Source organism: Doryrhamphus excisus, linkage group LG9 (assembly GCF_037039965.1).
Source record: "Doryrhamphus excisus strain RoL-2023G ecotype Guam linkage group LG9, RoL_Dexc_Guam_v1.1, whole genome shotgun sequence".
Lineage (NCBI taxonomy): Eukaryota > Metazoa > Chordata > Actinopteri > Syngnathiformes > Syngnathidae > Doryrhamphus > Doryrhamphus excisus.
The window spans coordinates 18,289,325-18,311,341 of NC_136365.1; the positions used below are offsets into that span (position 1 = coordinate 18,289,325).

The 22,017-nt window shown below is 45.5% G+C and overlaps 2 protein-coding genes across 4 annotated transcripts; one reads left to right on the forward strand and one right to left on the reverse strand.

Annotated features, from left to right (window-relative positions):
- Window positions 1-5,453: 5,453 nt before the first annotated feature.
- Window positions 5,454-14,507, reverse strand: nacc1b (nucleus accumbens associated 1, BEN and BTB (POZ) domain containing b). 3 transcript variants are annotated; one of them, XM_058065297.2, is made up of 8 exons: window positions 14,312-14,507; window positions 8,848-8,998; window positions 8,073-8,315; window positions 7,811-8,002; window positions 7,129-7,615; window positions 6,227-6,524; window positions 6,038-6,135; window positions 5,454-5,960 (listed from the first exon to the last, which is right to left on the reverse strand). In XM_058065297.2, exons 2-8 carry the CDS (start codon window positions 8,971-8,973, stop codon window positions 5,644-5,646), a joined length of 1,761 nt encoding a protein of 586 aa, XP_057921280.2. In that variant the 5' UTR covers window positions 8,974-8,998; window positions 14,312-14,507; the 3' UTR covers window positions 5,454-5,643. The 3 variants fall into 3 exon arrangements, with proteins under 3 accessions (XP_057921280.2, XP_057921278.2, XP_057921277.2); XM_058065295.2 differs by having other exon boundaries at window positions 14,189-14,507; XM_058065294.2 differs by lacking the exon at window positions 14,312-14,507 and adding an exon at window positions 13,240-14,166.
- A 1,264-nt stretch (window positions 14,508-15,771) lies between these two features.
- trmt1 (tRNA methyltransferase 1) lies at window positions 15,772-22,003 on the forward strand. The gene is made up of 16 exons (XM_058065299.2): window positions 15,772-16,426; window positions 16,793-17,134; window positions 17,209-17,395; window positions 17,469-17,656; window positions 19,037-19,152; window positions 19,224-19,336; window positions 19,433-19,581; window positions 19,952-20,035; window positions 20,451-20,520; window positions 20,635-20,769; window positions 20,850-20,935; window positions 21,021-21,129; window positions 21,214-21,290; window positions 21,380-21,499; window positions 21,572-21,686; window positions 21,758-22,003. The coding sequence occupies exons 2-16, from the start codon at window positions 16,806-16,808 to the stop codon at window positions 21,830-21,832; spliced, it is 1,953 nt and encodes a 650-aa protein (XP_057921282.2). The 5' UTR covers window positions 15,772-16,426; window positions 16,793-16,805; the 3' UTR covers window positions 21,833-22,003.
- Window positions 22,004-22,017: the final 14 nt, after the last annotated feature.

A 22,017-nucleotide genomic window follows, 5' to 3' on the forward strand; every position in this document is an offset into this window, starting at 1 on the left:
GTTAACGTCGCGTAAACAAGCGGCGGCGCTGTGCTTTTAAGGTGCTCGCATGAATACAGTGATGAAGACTTTCATAAACAAAATTACAATTGCTTACTGGGACAATCGCCATCTGGTGGCCGATGACAGGCACTGCAGCTGCTAAGCCCCCCCTTTGCTGTAAGCTGCAGTGGCAGATGTCGGCCACCAGGGGGAGCGAGGGGAAAAAAATAACATTCAGGCAACTGCCGCCGCTTTTAAGTAAACTTTCGCTTTGGATTGATTGGATTTTTATCAACGAGGGTGTTTTTTTTCTTCTTTTGTTTGTCGTCCACTCGCCCCCGCCCGTCTCCTCTCATAGCACCGCAATGGCAGTACAGTACGACCGATAGCAAAAAAACAAAACAAAACAAAACCCCGCCCACTTCCCCAGCACCTCAGCCATACAATGATGCAAAAATATGTGGTTCTCTTTCTCTACGACTATTTTACAACTAACAGGTTCTCAGCCGCTATCGTTATAAAAGTTAATTATTAGTACCGGCTCGTCTTTCAACACACTACATACTGTACACAAACTCAAATGTAGAAAACTTAATCCAAAAATAATAATAATAATAAAAAAAGACTTCTAGTGAAATGTTGAATCACTTCTTCCCAAATGGAACCCAGCTATTTCTGTCCAGTCAGGTGATTGCTCCTCCTCCTTATAGCAACATCATAATAGGATGCCTTGCTAAATTGTAAATGAACAAGTTGTCAATATTATATACTCATGAGTGTAATACGCATGCCGGGCCAGTAGGGGGCAACATCCCTTCACTGATTTGAGTCACCAAAGCAAATACAGATGTATTTCTCACATGTTCTTACATCAGGGGTTAAAATGTACTCATCATGAATGTATAAACATATATAAGAATACAAATAAGATATGTCCACATGAAAACATTTCCGAAATTTGGATTGATTTCCAGCATTCGGAAAACAGGATTGAAACAGGATCAACACCGTTTGGGTGTCCCCATATAGTATATCGTATACGGTTCCATTTCTAGTCTGTTGCTAAAAACATGAGGTAATGTTGCACATTTTCATTAATTCAAACCCCAAAACAACCCATTCCGAGAAATATTAACTTCATGCGGACACGCCCTTAAGTCATGTGACTGTGATGGATCGATGTGTAGTGTAAATGTACACTTTGACTCTTCTGGTGCATTAAAGAAAAGTAAAAGTCCTTTTTTAGCCGTGTGGGAAAAGTGGATGTAAGCCTGTGGCGGCCATCATGGAGGCTAGGATGGTATCTTTGAACACGTAAAAGGATCGGCTCCTATGAATCCGACCGTGATACCTAAACGGTACAGTGGCGTCATTATTTCTCGGCGTTGTCGGGACTATATTTCATACGTCCTTCATGTATTCAGTGTACGGCGGGAGTAACTCCGTACGCAGAGCGAGGCCCTCTATGTGTTCCGCCATCTTGGTGCTAACGGACACAGACTATTAGGAAACACATTCTGTGATGTTTGGCGCCATGGAAAAAAACGACAAGACGTGTTTCTGTCATGATCGTACCGCAGTGCTTCAGGGAGGCGTCATCTCCGATCCTTTCAGTGCAATTCCAAAACACCCCCCCCCCCACCGGCGCCTGTTTAAAACTTCAGCGGGATTTCACCCTTTGTGTCATTAGCATGTCTGTACAGTATAGCTAGAGTCATTAAGCCCCGCCCATCTGCAGAGGGCACTTACATAAACAAACGCACATGCAGGTGTTTATGTTGGACGAGAGCCTCCTCCTCCTCCTCCTCCTCCTGTCTCTTTGTCTGGATTGTGGCTTCGCTTGTGTGATGGCAGACTGCCGCAGTGCCTTGTCTGTCCTGGGAGATTCTTCTACACCCCCCCCCCCCCCGCCCCCCCACCCTCACACGCATCTCTCTTCCCCTCCTCCCCTCCTCCTCCTCCTCCTCCTCCTCCTCCTCCTCCTCCAAGTCTGCCACGACTAGAATTTTGGCTGCCTCGGTTCAACAGTCTGGTCAATGTTAGCCCGCTGATTGGCGGCGCTTCTTGTGAGGACGCTTCCGATTGGCTGCCAGTGGGGAAAAAACGAGGACAGGCTAAGACCCGCCCCCTCATCATCACCATCACCATCATCATCATCATCAGACTGGCTGCTTTTTAAATGGTGCCGTAAACACAAACAAAACAACCATGACAGACACCCACCCTTGCACAGGTGAGCGAGTGTGTGTGTGTGTGTGTGTGTGTGTGTGATAGAGAATATGACAACAAAGGAGAGCAGCGTGGGAAAGTGCAGCAAACAGACATTTTCAAAAACAAGCAAAAAGAGTCCTAAGCGTCCAGGCACACAGACCTCAAAGTAAAAACTAAATGTATACTATGATCAATTGTTTTTACTACATCACAAATTAAATGACTGTAACAACAGCGCCCCTGCTGGTGGCGGTCAAGTAGTACAAGAAAATGCTTTATTTTTTATACTTCAATAAAAATGGTAGGAAATTGTGTTTTTGGAGTGGCGCTTGGAGTTTTAAGATAGCGACTGATACTAAAAAATATCCTCTGGATTATTAGATTTTAGAACATTAACTTCACTGATTTTTATTGCCCTCTACCTAATTTTTATTTGGCTTTACTTGTTTTTTTTTAAAGGCATGAAGTGAGTTTGCATATTGAATATTGTTATCGTTGTATTGACATGTTCATTCATCTAACTCATCAATGTCATTTTACCTTGCTTTGTCTGTTAGGGTGTTGTAGTATTAGGCTCACATTGAAAAAACTAATCAGATTTTGAGAATAAAGTCGTACATTTACATGAAAAATAACATCCAATTATGACAATGAAGTTGAATATTTCCAAGAAAAAAAATCGTACATTTACGAGAAAAAAGGTGAATATTTACGAGAAAAAAGTTGTACATTTTATGGGAAAAAAGTCAAATTTATGAGTACAAAGACATACAGTACATTTATAATAATTTTTTTTTGTAAATTTAGGAAAAAAGTCGTAATATTACCATTGCCCAAGACCATAGATCTCGGGCAATGACTGTTACAACAGAGTATTAAAATAATTCGAATAAACGGAGTAAATTTAGGCGAAAAATGGGGGACTCACGTGACCTTTGGCCTTGGCCATGTGGAAGGGGCGGAGTAAGGATTTTTTTTTTCTCCTCTAAAAACAGCCCTAAAACGCAGTTGTTGTCCGTGCTTTTCTTTGACACATGATTGTCCTGCTAAAACTGGATAAAACTAATGTCTTAAAAATGTTAAATACAGTACATACTGCATATACATTTTAATTCATGACTATTACAGTAAATGAATTATTAAAAACAATTAACGCAATCCAATAATTGCTTCACACAAATACTCAGTTCCTAATCAATGTCTACGCCCACCCTAAATGTACTCTGCTATGGAATATAATTCCTTATTTCCAATATTTAAATGTATAAAATAAGCATGACTTTTGAGGCACATTTCTCTCATGTTATTTTAGGCAATAAGCGCAAAAGATGAGACTGTAAAATCGACAAACTAAAAGAATGACGGCATAACGCTTGTTTTTCGACAACAAAGTATCCAAGACTGAATCAACAGCGCCTCTGCTGGCTGCAGCCAAGCAGTGCACTCCATTGCTTCATAATGCAATTTATCAAACATCAATTGGAATACTGTACAATCCATCCATCCATTCTGATGGATTAACCTTTTTTTATACCTTATATTTATATGAAATAAATGTATGATGTGTGTGTCGGAAAAAGGTGTGAGGCAGACAAAAACAAACAATGTCTACACACACACACACACAAATCCACCCACGCAGTGACAAGCATGCGCAATCAGTGCACGATGCAGCCAGACACACACGTATGCGGCACATAGATTGAAAAGCATTGTGGCTGGCTTGGGGACGGACACACACACACACACACACACACACACACACACACACACGAGAAGACAAAAAACCATACATTAATATGCATGCACGCACACATGAGCACACAAAGCCTCCACATAAGCAGCCAGTCTTAATACGCATTCATTACATATACATTGTGTACGTATAACCCCCCCAGCCTTGCTCGTGTTTTTTTTTTTTTGGAGGGGGGGGGTCACTCTGTCCTGTCCTCGTCTTCCCTCTGTCGGCAATGGCGAATACGTCTGATTTAACAAGGTGGCAGGTTTAGACAACAAATAAAAATGTGAAAACTGCCCGTGGGAAGCCCCCCCCCATGCCCCCCACCCCCACGTCCCCTTTAAAGCCTGTCTTAAAAAGACGCCGCTCTGGTTTCAGGGGAGAAGGTGCAGACGTCGTTATCTAATTGTGGGGATGCAGTCATTGAAAGCGTATTCGGGTACGGCAATATTGCTCTTTTGCTGGGCTCTCTGTATGAAAGGCACAGGCAGATGTTCTACTAACGATTCTGATGTGGCAGTAGTGTGGGTTCTGTTTCAGTAAGTTGCGGTCGTACCATTTTTATATGGGGGGGGGGGGGTCCTTTGCCTTAAAGCCTCTGAAATCACATTTAAATATTAAAAAAAACAGTGTACCTCAAATATTGTTTTTAAATAACGCTAGCCTGAATATACACATTTTAAAAAACACTGGTCTCGATTGGACGGCGCCTTCAAGGTTTACTTTGGGGGGGGGGGGTGACTGTTTGGCTCAGTTTGACAGTTTAACTAGCGGCAATAGTCCAAAAGACGACAGTGACGCTAAACAGTCCGACACTTGACAGCAACACTCGGGATGCCACCCCGCACGGTAAGGTGCTTGACGTTTACCGTCCAAATATTTAAAGTTTTAAGTATTCAAAGTAGCCCGAGTCAACGCAGCAGAATGTTCCAACAGAACCAAACGTCTCCTTGAACAAAAGCTGACATGTTGGAGAGGTGAAAATGAGGTTCTGTGTATTTGTGAGACTTAGAGAAGTTGGTTTCTATGGCAACGCTGATGTAGAAATCTAAAATGGGATTCCTAACCTCATCAACAAAAGGTTGGACTTGCTGGCATGGCTTCTTATGCCTTGTTAGAAGGATTTTTACATTAAAAAGGGTATAAATCCACCCCCACCCCCACCCCCCACCCACCTAACCCCGACTCTGGATTGTTAAACATTTCTGAGGAATCAGCAGATCTCAGCGGACAGGAAGTAGCGCAGGTCTTTGACCAACATTGTTTAACAAAGTTTAACGTAAACAAACTCGCGTCGTTCTTCTGGACTTGTCAGCAGGGGTGGGGGCGAGGTGAAGCACCCCCCCCCAACCCCTGCTTGTACATTCAGTATGACAGCAACAGTGTTAGCGCACATGTGACTTGGTCACACCTCTCCCGGGAATGTCAGATTTTGGCAGGAGAGGAACCTCCATGACGTCATGCAGAAGGGTGGGGGGGCAAGACTCGGGGGCGCGCGCGAGACTCGGGGGGGGGGGGGGGGGGGCGCCACCTCCTGTCACGGACACTTTGGGAGGGACAACATCGAGGCAAGCGAGTAAACGTCGGCGAAGATAGAAAGCAAGGAAAGAAAAATCCCCAAACAACAGAAACAGCGACACCAGAAAAACCTCATCGCTGTTCTTCCCCCCCTCCTCCCCCCCATCTGTCCAAATATTGGTCAGTTCACTCACTCAAAACAAAGTGCTGCCGTCTCCTCCCGCCCCTTGGAGGGTGTCTGCTCCCCCGCCCGCTTCGTTACTGTTGGCACCGGCGGCCGCCACGGCATCCAAGGAAGCGGCATCAAAGCCTTGCTCTCCGCCTAGCCCGTCGGCCTCCATCTTTACGCTGTCGGCGAGAAACGTGGAGTAGGCGTCGCTGTCGGCCATCAGGAGTTTGAGTTTGGGGATCCAGCTCTTTCGGACCACGCGACGAGCGTTGGTGCACATGTCGGCGGCGATGGCGTTCATCTCGCTCTCTCTAAAGCTCGGCGCGAAGTTCTGACAGTAGACTGAAGGAAGGAGGTGGAGACAAAGAATGGATGAAAATGGTGGCGGTGTGAAATTTACGGAGTGTCAGGTGACTCACATTTAACGGCGTGCAGCACTCTGTTGTCCAGCGGCTTGCGGCTCGGGTCATTGGTTGATGAGCGGATGCCGGTACCACAACTGTTAGCCAGAGTGCTCCTGTGGAAAGAAAACACTGTGAACTTCCCGACCATTCAATTAGGATCAGAAACAGGAAGTGCTAAATGTTTGGGTGCGGTTTGCCGCTCACCTGTCAAAAAAGGCGGCGAGCAGTCGCCTGAGCAGGACTTTGTGGCGTGTGCCGGCGCTAACGTGGCAGTTCATGAGCTGGGCGCGCGATATGAACACCGAGGTGCCGCTCACCAGCTCCAGCTTCTCGGCGGGGTCGCCCTCCTCGTAGAGTTTCGGGTGGCAGCGGTTGCCAATCTGGCTGATGAGCTCCGACGGCAGCGATGCCAGCTCCTGTCTGGCTCGTCCACCTCTGCCACCCCGGCCACCACCCGAGTCCGGGGCAGCGTCTGGGAGAGCCTCCACCTTTTCCCCGGTTGCTGAGGGGCGAAATGAGCAGTTAGCGGACCCCGGATTGTACAGGAAAGGTTCTCCTTCTGGTTCTTTGGACCACATTGATCCATCACTTAATTAGACAGGTTTTCAAATTGGATTTTGAGAGCGATGTCTTAGGTCAGGGGTCTCAAACACGTGGCCCGCAGGACACTAGTTTGAGGCCCCCGCCTTGTTAGTGCGGCCCGCGCAAGTTTGATATGGATGCTGTATGGTATCATGTACCCAGAAAAAAATATTACATTTGATTAATGTTCATGTTAAAGGTTAAATAACTGTTAATAGTTATCCTCCCTATCCGTGTGGAAGTGGTAAGTTTTTGGCTATTTAAGTTTAAAGGAAATAACTTGAAGGCTACCGTTTAGGTCGCTAGCTCTCTAGTTTGTGAGTTAGCATGTGTCTCAAGACCCTGCAGTTGTGCAATATGTTGTAAATAAAAAGAGTATAAATGTGACTATAGTCGTGTTTTGTCATGTCTACAGGGCTCTAATAATGCTTTGTTCATTTTAATCTGAAAAAAATCATTTGTCTACCCACCAACTATATGGGCCGGAATCTAACGGTGCAACAATAATATCAAACAGTTCTGACCTGCAGTGTTGGCGTTGAGCATGCTGTACATGGTGTATATGTTGCAGATTTGTCTGTACTGTTCCTCGGCGCTCTCATCGGCCATCTCGTCTTCTTCCTCGTCGTCGTGGTAACTGATGGGCGAGTCGCTTGTATACAGGCTGAACGTGCCCGGACTCGTCCCTTCAGGGGTGCCACCATTTTGATTGTTGTTGTTGTTGTTTGTGGTAGTGGCGGCGGCGCTGCCGTTATTGCTGCTGTTGGGGTTACTGCTGACTCCGCCCCCACCAGGCAATAGAGGTGCATTGGAGGCCAGAGCACCCTGCCCAGACGACTCCTGGGTAGCGGTGCTGGAGGAGAATGATGAAGAGGATGACGAGGAAGAGTAGCGAGGAGCCTTCCTTTGGCCGCCTCCCGCTCCAGAGCCGCCACCACCGTCGCGGTTGCCCCCCTCCCACAGTCGCTTGGCCACCGGGATGCAGACCACGGAGTAGGGGAATCCCTCCGTCTGCGGAGAACGGATCATTTCATTGGATTGAACAATCTTACTGTTCCACTCCAGTCCTGGAGGTGGCGGTACAAAGTTGCCAGATACAGCAAGCTTTTTCTTTCCTGCATGTGGAGGCTCACTCATACACTCGTAGCCAAAATGCTAAAAATAGAATCTACAGGAAGAAGTACGTCAAGAAGTGAGGAGGTCTACCTGTTGAGGCTGAGGTGTGGCGGCCGTCTGTTCCGTCTTGACCTTGTGCACCAAGGGGAGGGGTGTCAGACAAGAGGCGGGTCTGCCAGAAGCAGGGGGCCCGCCGGCCCCTCCCACCATTGGTGTGACCGGACTCTGAGGCTCTGTCTCTTCCGTGTGGAGACCCTGTGAGTCACAGCTCGGGGACGAGACCTGCGGAAGCAGAGGACACATTTACATTTCAATCCACTTCCCGATCCCAGTCCCTCCTTTTGGCTCGTACCTTGAGGAAAAACTCTGTGCCCTTCTCCATGATCTGTTGGATCTGGAGGAAGCCGGCCGTGTACATGAGCAGGAACTGGTCGCCCACGTTCATGCTGAGGCGACCCGTGTAGCAGAAGGCTAGAATTTGCTGGAAGCTCTGTGGCTGCACGGCGGGCGGCAGCTCCACCACCGAGCTCTTCCCGCCAGCATTGAACAGGTCCCGGAAGTACGAGGAGCTGGCGGCCAGCACAGCACGGTGCGCCTAAGGAGTGTAGGGCAAAAGTACTTTTGAGAATAATTATTTCTTGTTGTTGTTATCTTTGCATTTTATTTACGGCATCTGATGTATTACTGCTGGCTGTGAATTAAATTGCCCCTCTAGAGATAAACGACACCTTTAAAACTTTTACACCCGAAGCTCCTGACAGAGGAGTCGGGAGGCTGCGTTGGACTGCTGGAAAAACATTCAAATGAGGACTCCGGCAATTTATTTTCTTATCTCACCAACTGACTTGCACTGCAATCACTGAGGGACTAATTAAACTCGACTGTACATCTTCAAAAAAGCGATTTGGTCGACTGAACTCTGGGAAAATGAGCAATGCAGGCTCTCTGCAGGCGTGCCGCTCTAGCTCTTCTACCAGGGACAACAATATGAAAAAGAGGAAAAGATCTCGTGCACACATTACTTTAAATACCGTCCCGCTACCATGTACTGTACGCCAACGCCGCCCTAAGAACATAAACTATTTGTTATCAAACATTCACACAATTGGCTTAGGAAAGAGTCTGACCTTGAAGGCGTGTCCCTTGACCACCACAGAGATGTCACAGTAGAGTCCCTGCAAACGCTGCTCGTTCAGACACTCCAGGACGTTGTTGCCAAAGTTGGGGATCGCCATCTGTAGCGTCTGAGCCATAACGCTGTGCCCAGCACCACGGGGTCTGTGAGAGTCCACAACAATGTGAGAAAAATCCCTTTGTGTCCCTTAAAGACTTCAATATTGAGTCAACAACCGGACTTCTAAACCCCAAATGTAGTCCATTTTTGGGGTATGGCTTTGTTTTTTTTACCTTACTGCACCACTTCAAAATGAGTGTTCGGATGATTTCTGGCCCACTTCTCTTTCCCACTGCTCGGTCAAAACAAAGTCGCTTATATAACGCGTCTATTTCACCGTCACAGCAACGCATCACAACAAGCTGTGATCAAAAGTGGACCAACATTCAACCAGACATGAAATAATCCGTCCTTAATAATAGATTAGTTTGGTTTCAACGACACATAAAGTAGGATATTTTCATCCTGCTATCATTTTACACAAGACCAAAGTTGTACTCTATAGATCAGGGGTGTCCAAACTTTTTCCAGCAAGGGCCACACAGTGAAAAATGAAAGGATGCAACTTTGCTACGTTGATATTTTGCAAAGGAACACATGTAGACATGCTAATAAGTTATATACATTTCAGCTTTGTCACCGATTCTTGAGCAGTAGCCACGTTTACATGAGTTTTTGACCTTTCCGAAAGCAATGGTATCCATGGAAAGGAATATTCCCATCGCGTGTCTACATGCGCCGCTATAATCAACCAGAATAGCCAATGGGGCATGCGCAGTAAAGCATAAACACCAACATCACGTGATACCGACTTCCTCGAGTTTTTCTTTCACTTGTTGGAATAACTTCGTATTACCAGTTTTTTGTTCGTCCAATCTTGAAATTTAGTTTGAATCAAAAACAAACTTTCCGCAGCAGTCCAGTGCCGATTGCTGGCCTCCATTTTTTTTAAATCGAAGAACGTCTCGAGCTGCGTGTTACGTCATATCTCAGCATTCACTGAAAGAACGCACCCGGGAACAGTTCAAGCTTTATATTAATATATTATAATATATTATATTAATATTTAATAATTAAGCTCGGCACATGTTTTATATAGATTTTTTTTAATAAAACTTTCGTAAAAACTGGCGAATGGCGTATAGAAGGGTTTAGATTCTGTTCCACAGGTGGCGCTAATGCACACAAAAGCTGCTTGCCAACTGTCAATAAACAACAGAAGAAGAAAAACACCACAAAGAAAAACGCAGTCTGACAACTTTCCGTTTGAGCGGGTACAAGATACCTCAATCGGATTGGGGAAAGGAATATTCCACCCCTGTGAATCCGATTATACATTCATTCGGATTGGCACTTTTCTTTCGGAATGAGGTGTATACAAAGGTTACATTTTCCGTTTGAGCAAATAACCTGAATGGAATTGGACTATTTGGGTCCATGTAAACGTGGCTACTGTGTTTGTCTGCTGTATGATAGAACTGAAATGGCTGATCCCAACAACCAGTCATTTATAAAGGAAAATCTTGAAAATTACAAATGGTACCCAAACGTTTTCATACCGTTAACTCAGGAAGGAGCAAACTCTTTCACATTACTTATTTTCAGAGAAAAACAAAAAAAAATTCACCAAAAATTCACAAATCTGCCGACATGTGGTTGTCTGTGTGCACGTTTTAATGTAGTTGTTAAGGTGCTGCTGTTGTATCACACAGATTAGTAATAATGATTAAATTAACAACACATGTCAATAAAACCCATTTTTCACAGAAATTATCCCTTTAGGTATGAAAAATTTTATGTCAACAAAAGCGGTGGAGAATGCTCCTGCTGTACGAGTATGAATCCTTGGTGTTTTCCCCTGAATGCAATGCAAACAATAACATTTAACATTTATATGAATTATTGCTGCTCATTTAAGATTCACATGGCGTTGATGCACCTCACTTGCCAAAAAGCTCCACCGCTGTTTAAAAATTCACACGCAAACTCCTCATTAAAAGAATGTGAGACTGGGCTGAGAGAAGCGAGCTAAACGAGAGCTGGACCTGTGCCCGGCGCCCACGTGAGTGCCACATCGAGGACGAAGGGGCATTGGCACTTTGTCATAATGAATTTGTTAGCTTTACAGCAGCTAATTATTTGGGAGGCAAGTGGAAATAAGACTACGTGTCACAGTAAACATGGCCTATTTATAGTTCTCGTACCGCATATTGAAATGGAACTATTCAATTCCATTTTACAGCTTCCTGTCTTCACACATTCTGCGTGCTTTGGTGCTTTTAATGGTAATGTTTGTTAGCGGCACTTGGTGGGCGTCTGCAGTGTGTACGATAAGTTCTCACTACTGTCACTACTACGCACTGCAGACAGTCCAGATCCAAAGTGTCTGCATACAGAAAAATGGGAAGCATGGCGAGATAAGCAGCACTTAACAAAACACATTAAAAAAAAGTGAGGAATGAGCACAGATATGTGGTCCAGCTCAAATATGAGCCCTTATATTAGTCCAACAATACACCACATAACTGCATGTATGCTTTTTATTGGCATACTTTTTTCTTAACTTAATTTTTTACTGTGCGTGTGAATGGTTGTTTGTCTATATGTGCCCTGCGATTGGCTGGCGACCAGTCCAGGGTGTACGAGAGGCCTGAAGTCAGCTGGGATAGGCTCCAGCATACCCCCACGACCCTAATGAGGATAAGCGGTGTAGAAAATGGAAGAGTTATGACCTATTTTAAGTGCAATTTCTGCTAATAGAGACAGTCCAGTTTATTTTCATTGTCTTTGTTTAATTTATTATGTTGTTATAATTTGTTATCATGACAACCCTATAGAGTGGGTCTTAAGTTTAAAGACCAAAATTACATTTTTAATTCATTTATGGGTGCAGGTACATGACCACAAAACAACTTTACACGGACCGTCATATGTTTGGTGTTTTTCTGATGGGAAGGAGTGTATACATCTGTATTTACAATATGCTGCAACACACTAAAAATGAGATGCATGATGCAAATGGCCCCCCGAAGCTGAACTTTAAACACCTCTTGTCTAGAAAAAACCCCAAAACAATCAGCACAGCCACAGAGAAACACGGTATAAATTAATACTGAATATAGCAGTAATTACAGATATAAATATTACTTTCAATGTTCATTTGTACAATCACATAATCAAGCCTCAAGATAAGATAGCAATCCATACATTGACATGCTTATATACGTGTAGAAAAAGCCTGGGTTTGACCCCTGAAACAGATGCCAAAATGTACTACAAGAGGTGAAAATCCCCCATTAACACACCATGTGACATTTGCACTTTGCGTGGCCTCAAGTGAGCAAGTGAACAGACGGCGCTTCCGACAATAAGACGCCTGTGTCGCTTCCAGGTGTAAATATGCACCGTTGCATGAATAATAAGCAGACAGTTGCCATGACAACAAGCATTGTGCCTATTAAAGAATGAATGCTGATAACACACTTTTAAGATTGAATTTTACATTGCACAAAAGGTCTTATAGAATATAGAATTAACAGAGACGATGCAGGCGAGGATCTACTTTAAAACTCCGGCGAGCATTGAGATGTCACCCAATGACACCCGACACGCCACGCCACCTTTTTCCTCCTGGCGGGTCAGTGGGGGTCACCACGACATCCAGGAAGCATAAAGGGAAGTTAATTGCCGCTACTTGACCTTTGCACTGTGGCCCCTTTGTGCCCCATTAAACACTCTGACACTGACACCCCCACCACCCCCACCCCACTGACTTACCCTGCCACAAAGTCTGCAATATTTAAAACACATGCTGACGCACTACAGAGGCCAAAGCAATGCAAGCGAACCACTGCATCAATCACTTGATGTTAAATGTATAGTATGGTTAATTTGTTTACATTTGCACAATTCAAAATGTCTGAAAAGAAGTAGGAAGAAGCACAGTTCACTTAATCTTACCCGTTCCCCATACCATTACCGATAATTCACGGTATATCTTTTACATACCTAATTTCGTTTGCTTACATTTTGGCATTTAAAGTTTGTCCACTTCCTGTGAGTGTCACCATTTTCTTGGCCTATTAGCATGTAGCAAGCTAAAGCTAAGTGCTACCACCACACCTACATAACCTATGCATACAATTCCATGAAGCTGGCACATTTAAGTCACATTTACAAAACCAAACCCCCGAATGGCTGGCTGGACGGCAACGTCAGTGGCCTCACCTCAGTGGCGGGGACACGACAACCAAAATGAGGCTTTGCTGTAACCTCCCCCCGCCCCCGACGGACTGGAGCCGAGAAAGGAAAGTTAACCCATAAATGTAAAATCAATTGATCTCACTTGGAAGTCGAGCACAGCCGGTGTCTCGCCGACAGACGACCGGGGAAGAGACGAGGGAGGTGGGGGGAAAACCACCAGTGACGAGGTCAGAGAGAGCTCACGGTGCCCCGCCGTGTGCCAGCCGCGATGCCCGCTAGGATTTGGGAGTCCTCGGCTGGCCCGGGCCGGGCAGGCGGGAGGGAGGGAAAGACGGAGGGGGGCGGCGACGACACAGCGAAAACGACCAAGAACCATAAAAAATATTATCTACTTTACGTCCATATTGTTCCTTTTAATCAAAAAGCACTGAACATATACAGATATAATGTTTAAATAAAAGCAGCTAGCTTCTTCTCCGGGTTTCCTCCTTGTCCTCGCATCGCGCCGAAAGACACAGCCGCTTCATAGGGGACACGCCGCTGCCCCCTCCTCCTCTAAATTGTTCTTTCTCACGGTTACTTGACATTGATTAAAATGCTCAAGTGGATCAACACAACTCGCCCTTTTCGTTATCGATTACGGAGCTTCATCTTCAGCAGACATCAACAGGTCATCCCGGGACACAACGCACCGCCAATGAGGGCCAGACAAGACGAAGTCCGACCGGCATGGCGAGGCAAGCGGGCAGGAGTATTGGATAGTCTGGATGCAACTTTATCACATTAAAAGGATAATTAATTGCGTTCGGTGACAATTTTATTACGATATAAGCGCTAATTCTTGTAAGAATTTGTATTTTTTGGAAAGTTCCGGCATGTGGCAAGAAGGGCTCATGGAGCCCCTCACCAGGGGTATTGAAGCGGCAGGAGGGGTGGCTAACCCGCGGCGATGAGTCGGTGCTTAAAGTTTGCCCATTGGCCCATCCCCCCATAGCAGCTAGCTCAACTTCTGTGCTGTTAAACAATTAAAAACAACAATGGCTTCTTCACTCCACCTCCCCTCGCTTTTCAACACGACATTCATCACCTACCATTCACTTTACTGTCCTGAAAAAAAAGAAGTCCACCATGAAAAAAGAACCAGAGTTCCACAGGGCATCACAGCGAGGCCCAACCGTCGCCCTGTGCGTGCTACTCGGATAGTGCTCACTCACCCCCTCGGCCGCTGGAAAGTGGTTCTTGGCGGAGGAAGGAAACAAGGAGGACCAGGGAAGCTCGCGTGTTCTGCTTAGTGTGTCCCTCCGCCGCGCCGCAGGCAGCCATTCATTGCTGGGACTCTCTACAGCAGCGGTGTGTGTGTGATGGCGTGCGTGTGCTCATGAAGGCATGCACGTACACAGCAGTACTTGACGGGGGGGGGGGGTGAAGGGGTGTGGGCATAATGTACTGGCAAAGAGGGATTGTCTTCCTTCCTTTTTCCCCAGGTTGCAGACAGATTGCAGAATCATCGATCAGATAGACGGCTAGTTTAAGTCACGTGACCACATCTCCTGTAATTTCACTTTTCACCAGCAATGACTATCGATCTATCTGATATCCAGAGTAGCTAGGATGAAAGCTGAATACATGATCTCGACAATATTCTACGTAAAATAGTGAAAAACAATAACAATGGCCATTTTTAACAGTGTAATATGCGCATAATAATATACAGAAACTTCGCTTGGTTAAGCCTGGTTGTCAGGCTATGGCGACAACTGCGCTTATGTTTTCTGTGGAGCCGCCTCAGTGTCCCTTTCAAGCAACTAATGGTGGTACGTGGGGTGGGCAAACTACAACCAGGGGGCCACATCCAGCCCGCCAAGTGTTTGAATAGGGCCCGCCCGTTCTTTCCAAAGTATTTAATTTAAATTTAACACCGCTTTCCATGTGCTGTACAGTTTATGATTTATTATCACATATTTATAAACTATCACCAAATTAGGGTAAACAGGATGGGATTCTTTTTAAAACACCAAAAAGCATGAATCTATTTGTTATTTGAGTTAATTTGAGTTAACATACTCTCGATATCCAATGTTTTATTGTTCATAGTTCATATTGTGGTTGCAGCTGGACTACCTAGAATGTCTTGCGGTCTTTTGGAAGTAACGTTTTAAAATTACATGTCATGTTTAGCGCTTAGTTGTTGTGAATCACCCACATAGTCGTACTCGTTGATTTATTAGATACGGTAACTTGCTGTGGATATGTTGTCTTCGTTTTGTTGCACCGTGAGCAAGTATGGTGTTTTGTTTGATGACTGCATGTGTATAGATGGCCTCTCCGCCAAATTTTATTAAGCCAATGTGGCCTGTGAGTCAAAAAATGTGCCCAGCCCTGATTGAGACGATCAGAACATCAATAAAACGCCACACGTGCTGAAGCAGTTAATGAATCACACATAAACTGGTGTGAAATTAGCGTAAACAGGATGGGATTCTTGTTAAAACACCAAAAAGCATGAATTGGCTGGTATTGTCCTTCACTTGGTACATAAATATTAATATTTTTGCAGGTTCAGCGCAATCAATCTTGCTATGGCTACTGGACTATTTACTTCCTGTGAGATTGTGTTTTTTCTATTTCTATTCACAGTCAAGATAATCCACACTCATCCACATATTTAGCTGTACATCATCATGGAGTTGCTTAGATTCAGTTTGATTATTCATGGCCACCCTCATTCAGCAGTCATGATGTGTGGCCTGGGAGTCGAACTCGAGGAGGAGTGTGTCCTCACCTTACCCTTAAGTTACGCTGCTGCTAGGTGACGTTGACAGAGCGAAGAGAGGAGAAATGGGCGGTGCTTTTGCGGTTACTACTGCCTAGAATTAGAGGCAGGGTTGGGGTTTTTTACTTTCTTTTTATACAAATCTACAATTCATTTGTAGACTGTAACACCGTAAAAAGGCATGGTATTACATAATACAGTCGGTTGTTTGTTATGTTCATACATGAGTGTGTGGTTTGTGAGGGGTTACTGTTCCTTTAAGGCTTGGCAGTCAAGTGTAACGGTTAACGTAAAGTGTGTTGGTGGAAGTAAACAGTTACGTTAAGCACACGACGCGTTGTGGTTATTGTCTAGTTTCTCGAAAGGTTGTAGTCTGCCAGTAAACGAAGAACCGGAAAAAGGTTAGTGCTACCGCGCGAGCTTCCGGAGGCGTGTCTTAATCAAAAACATGGCGGCGCCCATACGCTAACGTGAGAACGACTTTTGCCACAGCAAGGAAGCTCGAGTAGCAGAACAGTCAACCGCTAAAGACGGGTATATTTGCGTTTACAAACCGGTGAGTTTTATGGAGGGCCTTCAGCGTTGGCTGAAATATTTGTTTTAAAACACGATTAATTAGCACGATAAAACATGAGGGCAAAACATTCTTGCTAGTGTTTGAAATTGTGACAATTATAAACAGGCCACCTCCGCTAAAACCTATTTTAGCTTACTTTGTTAGCGTTGGGCTCGTATTTAATACACCAAGCTCTGTTAGTAAATGTGGTAAATGTCGCAAAATGTGGTAAATGTATGTAAACTAGATGTTTAGTTTAGTTAAAATCCTTCCTAGAAGTGTCAACAGATATATCTGCTTTATTGTTTCCTCCATTTGTCCAGGTATTGATATATATGTTAAATTGTGTTGCCCCCCCCACCCAAGGTTGTGTGTCTTTATGCTGGTGCGGGCCGCCCGGCTGTCCCCTCTCATCGTCATCTCCTCACACCTACGTCCATCCCATGTAGCTGGGGCTGCCGCCTCCATCAGCACAGGCCCAAGATCCATGGACCCCCAGGAAACCACCACCCAGGACCTGGAGGTTCTCAATAACAAGGCAGCTGACTCATCGTCTTGTGGGGCGCCGAATGAGGGGCAGGAGCCGTCACCTCCAGCGGGGCTCTTACCTGGCGAGACGGTGGTGAAGGAGGGCAAGGCGGCCATCTTGTTTCCTAGTGCCAATGAGGTGTTTTACAACCCAGTTCAGGAATTTAATAGAGATTTAACGTGAGTATAAGTACCAGCGTTCATGTTTTATTTTGTAAACCTCGTGTACTTGACCTCTTGTTCTTGCTCCCCAGATGTGCCGTGATTACTGAGTTTGCCAGAGATGTGCTGACTCAGCGTGGCATCAAGTTGCAAGTGCCTGGCGAGAAGGAACGTGTGGTTGTGTCGCTGTCGGAGGACGCACACGAGTCCGATACGCAGAGCGAGAAGAAGGGAGAAGAGCCAGGAACTGTAACGGCGACTGCCGGGGAGAAATGTGAGGTAAGTGACAGCGATCATTTAGTCACGATAGCCAAGACGTGATTAATCAAGTTCGTCATGTTTTGTGTTTCAGCGGGGGCTTCGAGTGTTGGAAGCCTTGGCGGCGTCAGGTCTGCGGTCAGTGCGTTTCGCCCTGGAAGTGCCGGGACTTGAAAGTGTCACCGCTAATGACTTCTCCACCAAAGCCGCCGCCCTTATAGCCAGGAACGCTCAGTACAACAAAGTCAGCGAGCTCCTCCAGGCCAGCTGCAAGGACGCCAGGTTCTGATTCGTTTTAATGTTACCCTTCGTTATTTACACACAACATTAAGTCAATATCAGCCACTGTTGGGTGGATTTCATCAACATTCTAACAAAATAGCTCATTCATTTAGCAATCAGATGCTGTTCACTAAATTCATCATTTAGACCAAGGGTGAGCAAACTACATCCCGCGGGCCACATCAGGCCCGTCAAGCGTCTTCATCCGGCCCACCAGGCAATTCCGAATTCCTTTTGCAATCTGTAGCATGTACAAAAAATGCGATCCACAAAGCAACACAGCACGTCAACACACAAAGAACCTACCCACTGCACCATGTGGGCATACAAATGAATATCTACGCGTACCCATATATTCCTGCCGCAAGGCATACAGGGTAACTTGTGGTACTCTCCCAACATTTTGCAATGTTTGTCGCAAAATTTGTTGAGGACATCGTCAGAGAAGTAAACGAATAGGAGTTAAAATACTCTCGATATCCAGTGTTTTATTGTTCATAGTTCATACTGTGGTTGCAGCTGGACTACCCAGCATGTCTTGCGGTCTTTTGGAAGTAACAGTTTAAAGTTACACGTCATGTTTAGCGCTTAGTTGTTGTGAATCACCCACATAGTCGTACTTGTTGATTTATGTGATCCTGTAACTTGCTGTGGATATGTTGTTTTCGTTTTGTTGCACCGTGAGCAAGTATGATGTTCTGTTTGATGACTGTCTGTGTATAGATGGCCCCTCCGCCAAATTTTATTAAGCCAATGTGGCCCGCGAGTCAAAACGTAAAATTTTGTCTGATCAGACCACATCTTCGGATGTTGTTGTGGGGTCTTTTGTGACTTCTTGGATGAGTCGTTGCAGTGCTCTTGGGGTCATTTTTGTTGGCCGGCCGCTCCTGGGAAGGTTCACCACTGTTCCATGTTTTGGCTATTTGTGGATAGTGGCTCTCACTGTGGTTTTCTGGAGTCCCAAAGCTTTAGAAATGGCTTTATAGCCTTTTTCACACTGATAGAGCTCAATTAATCTCAGTTTAGTTACTTTTTCTACACAGGACCTTGTTGTTTTGGATGTTCTTCCTTAATAATAACAATTTTGTTGTCATTGACTAATATTTACATTTATTTGATGATATGAAACATAAGTGTGTCAAACAATGAGAAATCAGGAAGGGGGAAACACTTTCACCCCTCTCTATAACTTAGTGTGAGAATGCAGTGACAATCGGCAGTGACTTCTGCACCGAATTAAAGGGAGACTTTCAAAGTAAAAGGTTGCACAATAAAAGCATAAACATATTCAGCTAGTTCTTAACAGGTAGCGTGAAATTGATCTGTGGCGGGTCTGTTTTGGTCTGAAATGCTTAATGTACCACATGCATTTGCCCGCAGCCTGCTTATGTATGAGATGCGAGGCAGGAAGGATCGCTACGATGTCATTGACCTGGATCCCTACGGTAGCCCCGCCTCCTTTCTGGACGCCGCCGTACAGGCGGTCAGCGACGGAGGTGAGCGCTTGTCATGTGTCACGGTTGATCCAACTTTTGACTTGCTTGTTGACCCTGACGTTGGCCGTCAGGTCTTCTGTGCGTCACGTGCACCGACATGGCGGTGCTGGCGGGGAACAGCGGCGAGACCTGCTACAGCAAATACGGCTCCGTCTCCATCAAGGCTAAATATTGTCATGAGCTGGTGAGTCAGAATATTAGGTACAGCTTTTGTATTGGATGTCATTAGATTGTGTGCCTTACAAAACATCTTCGTGTTCTTCGCCCCCACCCTCCTTAGGCTCTTCGCATCATCTTACACAGTTTGGACCAGCGGGCCAATGTCTATCAGCGATACATTCAACCCCTGCTGGCCATCAGCGCCGATTTCTACATTCGGGTTTTTGTACGCATCTTCACAGGACAGGCCACCGTCAAAAACTCGGCCAGGTGCGTGCACAAACAATCTTTCATTCATTTTCCTTTTCCTCACGAGGGTCGCGAGGGGTGCTGGAGCCTATCCCAGCTGTCTTCGGGCGAGAGGCGGGGTACAATCACAGGGCACATATAGACAAACAACCATTCACACTCAAATTCATACCTATGGACAATTTGGAGTCGCCAATTAACCTAGCATGTTTTTGGAATGTGGGAGGAAACCGGAGTAGCCGGAGAAAACCCACGGGGAGAAACCCCACACAGAGATGGCCGAGGTTGGAATTGAACCCTGGTCTCCTGGCTGTGAGGTCTGCGCGCTAACCACTAGACCGCCGTGTCTTTATGCCAATCGTATTAATCGATCGTATGTGTTGTGTTTCAGCAAACAGGCTCTGGTCTACAACTGCGTCGGCTGCGGTTCCTTCCACTTGCAAAGGATGGGCAGGAGAACCAGCAACGGAAAACAGTAAGACGACACGAACCACTGGACCGCATCTTCCTTTATTCTTAAAACCACAAGTTTGGTCCAGGATTTGGACTTTCTTCAGTCTGGGGATTGTCATGTCTAATACCGATATAATATTGTATCAAGCAATCAGAAAAGTTACTGCTAGCTTGACATTGATGTTCTCCCATGATTTTGGGTCATCATTTGCAATAAGAAAACTGATTTCAGCCACACTTTGCCAACCTCAACATTTTCATGCAAATCTTCTAATTTCAAATTTTACCCAATTTTAGTACATTTTTCTTATTTTTTTAAATGGAACCTACACTTTATTGTATGTATTGTAATTTTGTCAGCTGCTATTTGATGGCACACGAAACAAGGATGGCATGTGGTTGGCTGATGATGATTGATTATTGATGATTGATTCCAGCATGAAATATTCTGCTGCCACTGGACCGCCTGTGGGACCAACATGTGAACACTGCGGACAAAGACATCAGGCGAGTCATGTGACCATCACACGCTTGCTCCTTTAAGCCCAACATCTAACTTTTAATCACAAATGCAACCCCACATTTAACGTCCACTTGTGTGTGTGTGTTTTTTTTTTTTAGCTGGGGGGTCCAATCTGGGCAGAACCCATCCACGACCAGGCCTTTGTCCAGAAGGTGTTGGCGGCGGTGTCGGGGAACCCGTCTCGTTTTGGCACATCCAAGCGAATCGAGGGGATGCTGAGTATGGTGACCGAGGTCAGTGTTTTATTTTGACGCTCACGTCAATTTCCTGTGTGTGTCCTGTGTGTAACTTGGCGTTCTTTTCTTGCGCGCAGGAGCTGGAGGATGCACCGCTTTATTACACGGTGGACAGTCTGAGCAGCACCATACACTGCAATACGCCACCTCTGCTCCAGTTTAGGTACAAACAGCTTGAAGACATCTGTTGATGTCCACTGGGAGTTTACTGTGTGTGTGTGTGTGTGTGTGTGTGTGTTTGTGCGCAGGTCGGCTCTTCTGCACGCAGGTCACAGAGTTTCCCTCTCACACGCCTGCAAAAACGCCATCAAAACGGACGCGCCGCCCGCCGCCATCTGGGACATCATGCGCTGCTGGGTGACGCCCCTCGTTTAGTCTCGGCTTGAGACCGACATATGATGATCTGTATTGTTTATAAATGCCATCATCACCCACCCGCAGGAGAAGACCAACCCGGTGAAACGGGAGAAACTTTCAGAGATGAGCCCCGCCTTCAAGATCCTCTCCACCGAGCCCAGGTGAGGCACCTCATTCACCTTCTTCAACCCGTGTCAGCCATGTTTTTTTTTTTTCGCCATGCATGTTTTTTTTTTTTTTTTCTTCATAGCTTTGAAGCATGTTTCACTGTGAGGGACGACGCCAACCCTCAGTCCCGTCAGCGTCACTTGACCCGGTTCCAGGAGAATCCGCAAGCATTTTGGGGGCCCAAAGCCAGAGCAAAGGCCGGGTACCTAAAGCTGTTCATTTAAATCCTTCAGTTAGTCAGTCTTCTCTAAATGAGCGTCTTTCCGCCCCCTAGTGGTGGCATCTCAAATGACCTGCAGAAAAAGCGTCTCAAGAACCAGAACAAGCGGAAGAACCAGATCACAGATTCCTCTCAGCTGAAGAACTTTCCCTGCAAGAGGTTCAAACAGGTCGGCGCCATTATTTTGAAGTCAATGTCATGAATGAAATATTTTATAAGCTTTTGTTTATTGTGTTGCAGGGCACGTGCACACATGGCGATAAATGCTCCTATTCCCACGACACAGAGTCTACAACAGAAGAGAAAATGGAATGATTTCTCAACTTTTTGTACTTTAGTTGTTTTTAGAACTTGGATAAAGGCCGCAAGCAGCCTGGGTAATGACGTCGCAGTGGGCAGACTCATGCAAAATTATTATTTTTTTGCTTGTTTTTTTGTTGTTTGGCTGTTGTAACGGCCCAATAAAGCCCAAACACATCACTCTAAATGATTCCGTTATT